We start from the raw sequence: 8,265 nt of genomic DNA on the forward strand, positions 1-8,265 counted from the left end.
TGGGTTGGAGATAGAGAAAAATCATAAGAAGCAGCCAACCGAAAATCAATATCCTCAATACCATCCAGATCGGCCTCTTGGTCAGTGTGGGGGTTGCTAAAACCCACTCTGCTGCTCACATCTCTTCACATCAAACCACCAACTCACTTTACATCCTTGCTGCATCACTCTCCTTGCAACTAGCCTCTCAATATCTTTGTCTGCTTCTTACAACTAATGTGCGGGCCTTCTACTATTCGCTCCAACATCAGTGTATGATTGTGATCACGGTGCAACCATTCATTGTCGCATCATCTTTCAGCTTCATAAATCAGCGAACACACAACCAGCTTATACCCACACAATATCTGCACTTTGAAGGTCACCCATATCATCATGCCACCACGTGACAACCTCTAGAGGGTATACCCACACACTATCTGCACTTTGAAAGTCACCCATATCATCATACCACCATGTGACAACCTCTAGAGGGTATGGGAATGACACGTGCTATCCAATCCTTGTCTGCACCTTTGGAGACTAAGAAGTGATGCTATTTACCTTGGCCCACTTATGCATAAGGAAAAGAGAATTCCAATTTCATTGCTCCTCATGGGCATTCGTAAATAGGCTTGCTACTTGCCTCAAAGTGTTGAAAGATTAAGACTACCTAGTATAGGGGCTCCATTAGGAAGTGTAGAATATCTAGCATCTTAGGATCAGTAATGCTATACAAACTTTACTTATTGGCACTTGGAGTGCCAGACAGTTGTTGCATCTAGGTTGTAGACAACACGCGAGGCAACTTCGAGTTGTTCTCGTCATGAAGGTAGAGGGTGTGAGCAATAGGTGATGACATCAAGATGGTAGGTCTTACGACAAAGCATAACATTGTTACCTTTTTGCAATTGATCAATAATGGAAAGAGCTTGTGGAGGAACAAATGTAGGCTCCATGGCAGGGCAAAACAATCAAGGCTAGCTTGCACCTACCATGAACATTGCGTGGAGGTCTAGTGGGGCAATCTTGGGTATATGCTTGATAGTAACCACCTATTAGCAGAATGAGAAATGTGAGAATTTTGAACAATTTAACTAAACTTCACCTAATTTTTACTTAAAATGACTTCTAATTTTGGTACCCCTAGCTTTGGGCATGGTGATCACTACAATGGCATTGAAGTATTCAACTCTAGGTATGTGCTAGGCAAGTGTACGGGATATGGGGCACAAGGGCAGGGCAAAAGAGACCATGCAAAATATGAAACTTCCATTAGTTTGGCCCTTAGAATTAAGTTACGTTGAAAAGTTTTGCCCAGTGAGCAATTATCAAATGCCAAGTAGTCCCCTCATGTTTTAATGTGGTTTCTAGAGCTGAGAACGTGTTTAGAAAGGCATGTATTGCCATTTGTAGTTGAGAATGCACGCAATGGTAATGATCAAATAGATTTCTATGATACAAAAGACCCCATGTATCATGAGTTGTCAATTGAGGATGTTGGGATACAAAGGTCAAGCTTGGATAAAGGAGAAGTGATAGAATATGGGACACTTTTTCTTGGATTGGGAAGTGCTCGTGGACTAGCTATATATAATGGTTTGTGTCATTGTCCAGGGTTGGATGCACTCATGTATTGGAATAGTAGGGTTCTAGCACATTGGATTACTTGATGGGATCACTAACATTGATACCAAATATACATAACTTTACCATATCTAGCATACCAATTGGAATAGTAACAAACCATGCATAGCTGACCTTCTTTATAGCTTGTGGCTATATGAACGACAAACCATACCCACTGAACTCCCAGCATCCCAAGTGTCTAAGACACCACTTTGAACGAGACACAAAGAAGGTATATAGCAATGGAGTAGCTGAGGGATTATGGAACATGGATTTGTGCAATTCTGTAGAAGAGCTCACGAGAATCTTAGCAAATACATTGCATACCTTAGCAACATATGCATTCTCATACAGTAAGGTAGCTCAATGCAGGCCTCCATATGGTATGGTCCCTCAAAGCAGCTAGTATGACGAAAAGTGAAGTGTTGAGATACACAAGCCATATTAGATTGGGAGGTCTCACTTGGAATTTGCACACATAGAAAGGAAGAACAATGTTCCAATGCCTAGTGTTTAAGAAGTGCAACAGACCGGCAAAAGTAGCACTTTTTCCACACGTAGAATGGTCACAGTTACCAGTGATAGATTGCAAACGGGGATGTGTAATAGAGCCTTATGTGAGGGATTCCCAAAGAGTTGGACAGATCACACCATTGTACCACTTTTTAAGAGTGGGGACCCCATTGTACCTAGCAAGAACTATAATGATTGGTTACAATCCAGCCAAGATCTATGGGCAGTTTTAGAAGGGGATACACAACATTGGATCGTATACTCAAATTTGGTCTATTGTCAAGCAGAGACATGCACGAGGAAGGAGGATATATTGCTTCTTTCAAGACTTCTATAAAGCCTTTGACACTATCCCATGAGTGAGGGCCAAGGCTTATGAGAGGCTACATGACATTGGTGTGGCAATGGGGGATTTGTGTATTGAATGAGTTAGTGATAGGTAGAATACACAAAACCAAGCAGACTGTCAAATAGAGTTACCAGCATTGTTGGAGTGAAGGATACCCATGGTCACCTACTCTAGTTGGTATTTATATTGATAAGGTAGCAAACCATATAGATGAATCAGTATGCTTGGTGCATAGTTGGTGGAGGTGATGATGCCCCATTCTATTGTATGTAGATGATCTTGTGCGTATCTTTGACTTCCGCTGCTTACAACAACCTTTGGATGTATTATAGACCTTTCGTATAGACAAAGAACTCTCAATGAACATTGGAAAAACCTGAGAGACGATGTGCACATGTACAATTCCAGGAGCCACATACCAAACTATGACCTTTTGATACATTGGTCACAACACCACTGTCATGGAGCATAGATCTGTCTTTGTCACATGAGGAGAGAGCCACTCGCAAGAAGGGACAAAGAGAGACTTTTATGATGGATGGCAACCCATGGAGAGACCATTGGTGATTATGATAGCATGTATAGAGTAAGCCGCGAGTACCTCATGAGATCATCAGAGCAGAGGTAGGTGTTGCGCCTACATTGGGAGAGGCCCTCTTCAAGGTGGTGACACTCCTTTAGAGTTTGTGAGAGCTCCTGCGTGTGAGATACCCCCACTTAGCACTCTGTCCTCCAATCAATTAGCAACATAGGGAGATACAAGTTGCTGGTATGTCCAGGTGTGCACTTGGCTAAGCTTGCATGGGATGAGGATGAATGACTCCCACCTTTTGACTATAGTCTTGATTGCCTACACTTGGACTCAATCACTTAGAGCCAAACCAAGTGATCAGAATGGACATTGTGAGATTGGGCATTGAGAGGACCTGGGTAAGCCCTGTGCGTTAGTTAAGCACAAATATAGGCACTCTACCAAATGCACTTCTTGCATTTCTCTCAGGATGGATTTGTCACACCCCCATCGTACATGGGTACACATCTCTCACATAGCCTTTGATGCGCCATTGGTTAGAGTGTCACAAGACTGTGACAACTATTACTTTTTTTTTGCTGATTTTTTAATTATATATTTTATTTGGTTTTTCTTTTTGGAAGGATCCCTCTTGAAATCTAAAACGCCTGAGTTGCATGGCCAGTATGTGAAACTGACAGGAATGTCTAGTGAGTCAAGACTGGACAGTTAAGGTCCAGTACAAGTCTGGAAGAGACTAATGGCACTGTAGATTGACAAGCCTAGAAGAGACTTGTGAAAGTGTATATGGACAAGTGTGTTGAAGAACTAGCCTGGAAGAGACTAGTTCAAAGTGAAGATGGACAAATCTCCAAGAGATTAGTCCATGTGGGGTCATTAGTGGAAATTCACTTTCAGTTGAGCTACATTGTAAATTTGGATGTGGCCATAGTCAGCAAAGATAGTCAGAAGACTAGTGGGGATGCAATGGAAGCAATTTCTAAAATTTAGGGAGTTACTATTTTTGGACCCCAGAATCTGTTCGCGTCATTATCTTCATTTTTGTACGAGGATTAATCCTCTGGTCTGTGCCGAGGTCAAATTTTGAACCGAGAATGGAGAATTTTAGACCGAAAGGTTTAAATAGGAAAATTGCTACATGTATGCCATGTGTCACAATTTGGGCATAAATTCTCAAAAGAGAGAGAGAGAGGGCAGCACAAAAACGAGTTTCAATGCATTGGGGGCTCATTTTGTAAAAGGGAGATGGATTGCTGCAGATGAAGAGCTCTTGAGAGCTGGTCTACCTTGTCTATGATGCACAGAGGCTTGAGCTTGCTTCCTACTCTCTCTCTTTCTCTCCCTGACAGTATGGTTATGCTGCAGAATCAAGGGCCTTTCTTTTGATTCAGGTATAGCTGTGTGGAATATGCTGTTTTTGCATGAGGCAAGAGCCTCCTTTCTCCAGGAACAGGAGCAGTTGTATGCTGTCCCAGCAGGGACAGGTGAGGGTGGTAACCTCACCAAGCAAGTGTCTGAAACAACACTAAACCAGAACTGATTCTGGACTGTTCAGAGGGTATTTCAGAGCCCAATTGACGTCAGAATCAAGGGGCACTTGGCCCAGATGAGGCAGGACAGTGCAGGGAACAGTATGAGCTGAAAACAGGTCTCAGAACAGGTCTGAACCAGTAATTACAGTGGGCAGAACAGTACAGGGAACAATATGTGTTGTAAACAGGTCTCAGAACAGGTCTGAACCAGTAATTACAGCAGACTGAAATGGTCAAATCTGCACTCCAACCAGAAGTTTCAGACTTGGGCAGAGTTTCCCCTCCTGGTCAACTTGATTTGGGTCAGTAATTGTACTGTTATGTTGTCAAATTTCACCCAAAATAGGTGAAAGATAGCCCATTGTACTCTCTCTTTTTAAAAATAAAGAAATACCGCAAGGGGCGCCTAACTTAGGGGCCAACAGGGTGTCTGTGTTGCAACGGGAGCATTTTAGCTTCCTGTTTTTCTTCTTGATTCTGTGTCTTTAAGTTCAGGTAAAGTGGGTGACTGTTAAATTGGGTGAAAGCATTTATTTATTTTGGTTGTACACTACCGCCCTTCCCATTGAACAGGCCGGTTTCACAGAGTATCATGCTAGAGGATTGGATCTAGTTGTTCTATGGGATAGAGGTAGAGTTGGAGGAGCATTACATATGCCAGTTCATTGTCTACTATGAGATCAAAGGAAGGTACCATTGCATGTTTCTAGAGGGTTTTGGGCCATTATGTAGAGTCATGGAGTATGAGAACCAAAGGTGCCTCGGGTTGTTCTTGCTTGAGCTCCAATCCCAAAGGGAGACCCTTTTGAGAGACAGGAGACGAGTACACCCAGATCTGACTAGACAGTGAGTGCTCACACCAGTAATCACCAGGGCTCCTTCTCCACGGGCATCCACCACCTCAGCACTAAGGAGTTCATCCTCATGAGGGATCACCCTCTAGTGAGCCATATCTCTATGCTGAGTGAGACGTTCATGACCTCTAGGCCAGCATTTCAACTGTCCCACTATTGGCACATGAGCCATCATTGCGTGCCATAAGAGACACCCACTGAGACACCTCAGTCCCCTTATGCTGGAGCAGCTGTTACAGTATCCAATGAGGGAGATCTGGGCATGAGCAGATACTACATCATCTTCAATTTTCTAGATTTACCACTTCTAATTTTCTAGATCTTTACATTTGATTCACTTGTTAGATATTCTTTGATTATACTGTTCGATGAGACATCAGTGCAGCTGCATGCTATGAGGGAGATCTAAGGACGAGCAGAGACTACATCCATGGTAACCAAAAAACCTGTTTTGCCCTGATGAGACATGTAACTTAATGAAACATACAAAACAAAACAGAAAAAAGGTTTTTAGGGTTCCCTAAAAAAGAGAACATGCAGCTCGCACTGCTTTCACACCCTCCTTGTGCACATTACTGCCTTCTCCTCCTTGTACCCCTCCTCCATCTCTTCCCGCTCCACCTCTTGCTCCTCCATCCTCCTCATCTCTTCCTCTCCCTTCTCCTCCTCCACCTCTTCTACACACTTCTTCACCACCTCTTCCTTTGCCTTGGGCCTCCACCTCCTTGAGCGACAAATGCCCCCCCACAAGGATTTCACATGGAATATTCTCTACATGACATGGCATTCAAGAGAATGAATCTCATGTTTGAAGCTGAGCCTCAGATATCTCAGCATGTCAATGCATTATGGCATTGTACAGATTCTATAATTCAATGGTGTCGAAGACACTAGAAAATTCAGGCCAGCGCTGTCACTCGAGGAGTGTTTTTCCGTTTGGAGATGTACGACTGGTATTGTTCTTTCGGGTTCCCCAGAAGGATTGCTCCTGATACTTGTTATAGATGTGGTGCTTAGTATTAGACTCTCCATACATTTTTTGGCATTGTCCTCAGTTGCAGGAGCTTATTTAGTGTCTGCTTCTCTCGGATTCCGCTTTTGTTCTTTTGCATTTGGCAGGCTTTTCGGGCTCTTTCTATCCTTTCCCAAACCTTATTATTCAGGCTTTCAGTGAGTGCTTCTGAACTTCTTAAGCTGCATTTTGTTTATCGGATTTAGTCTATTTGTATATTCATTGTTAATAGAAGATTCTTCCACAAGGAAATGGAAAAAGCTTGGAGCAACTTTTGTCATCAGCTGGCCTACCTATGAATTGGGCTTTATTACTATTTTAATGTCCTCATAGTCAGTGATCAGCTCTTTCTGCAACTTGCTAAGTGTGTTGGAAGGGGCATGTGTTGGAATCACAAATCTTGTATTACTAAATTGTGGAATTCTCTCTGATATACATATCATATAACAGACTAGATTTGCGAAATGGAGGTATATTGTTTGGTGACTTTATACGCTTCAAGGGGCCGGCTAATGATTTGGAAGCTTTAGCTGTGGGAAAGAGATCAAAGATAAGTCACTACGAGGCATTTCATCCATGGTCCTTTTTGAGCTTCTTGGGTACGTAACTCCATGTTGGTTGATCTTCAGGTCTCCTCTTCATATTTTTCTCTGGAAGCACAGCAATGAGCTGCACGTGCAGCATGTGTGAGCCTAGTTAGAGAAAATGTCTGGAGCCACATATATTCTACTTCTGTTGATTTCATGCTTTGAAATGAATTTGATGTTGTTTAGCGTGAAATTCAAGGTCTTTCTGTCCTTGCAACTCATCAAGCCAAGAAAGGAATTGGTGGTGGTGGTGGTGTTTTCTTGCCTGCTGCATTGGCACGCATGTCTTGTATGCAAAATTCTTAATACGGCACTTAACGATTTTGAGATTATCATGTGCGATGGCAGGTGTTCATACAAACGCAGACGTCAAAATAGTTTGCACTCTACGAGATTATCGGCAGGGATCCAACGTCAAACCGAAGACTGTGGAGGTGCATGCTAGAACAGACGTCGAAGTTCTCTTTCAAGTAGAAGGCACTTCCAAACCTGGTGCATATTTGCTACGAGATGTCTTAGTCCTGGCACTGCGGGCCTGACAGTCTCTCGTCTATACCACACCCGTCTGGGAACCAGGGCCATCATTTTCATCAGCGTTCTTATGCAAATGTATACTCACAACCAGTATTGCAAATCATAATATATGGAACTGTATCCACACACTACTAATATATGGAACTGTCATCATGCCTTTTATGGTGGCTGTGGCTGGATAGAGCTCTACCTACCTTTCATGGAGAGGCAACTGGGCACAGTGTATAAATGAAGAGCATAGATATAGCTTGGGTACAGTAGAGCGATCGTGTTCAAATCATAATCCTGCCACATACCTGTCCAAATTTTACTTGTTCCTGAGACGTAGAACTCGGTGTCGGAAGGTTCTTCATCGGCATGATTTCAAGCTCTCGGCTAATTTTGTTGGTTCAGCTGCTTAGCAAGTTCTCGTTCCCAACGAGAAACGGAAATAGTTAGTAATTATTGATTATTAGTAATTGTGTGTGTGGGGGGGAGAGGATTGGGACGAGGCACCACGCGTGTCCCCCACACACACAATTCCTAATAATTAATCATTGCTAACTATTTATTAATTAGTAATTAATAACTATTAATTAGATAGTAACAATTAATTTAGTTAGTTACTAATTAAATTAGTTAGTAATTAGATAGTAGTAACAATTAATTATATAATTAAATAACAATTACGAATAATTAAAATAATAATAATAATAATATATTATTACCTAGAATTAAATAATGCCAATGTTTTTTATTAATACT

At 42.2% G+C, this 8,265-nt stretch overlaps 1 protein-coding gene across 2 annotated transcripts in view; it reads left to right on the forward strand.

Annotated features, from left to right (window-relative positions):
* Positions 1-7,913, forward strand: part of LOC148014908 (plasma protein) — an 88,885-nt gene extending 80,972 nt beyond the window's left edge. For both annotated transcript variants that reach the window (XM_087665731.1, XM_087665730.1), the window contains 2 exons: positions 6,851-6,999; positions 7,336-7,913. In XM_087665731.1, coding sequence (XP_087521857.1) covers positions 6,851-6,999; positions 7,336-7,526 — 340 coding nt within the window. In that variant the 3' untranslated portion in view covers positions 7,527-7,913. The remainder of the gene's footprint in view (positions 1-6,850; positions 7,000-7,335) is intronic.
* The last annotated feature ends 352 nt before the right edge of the window (positions 7,914-8,265 follow it).

Source organism: Lygodium microphyllum, chromosome 24 (genome assembly GCF_053477565.2).
Source record: "Lygodium microphyllum isolate KBCC chromosome 24, Lygodium_microphyllum_v1.1.10, whole genome shotgun sequence".
Lineage (NCBI taxonomy): Eukaryota > Viridiplantae > Streptophyta > Polypodiopsida > Schizaeales > Lygodiaceae > Lygodium > Lygodium microphyllum.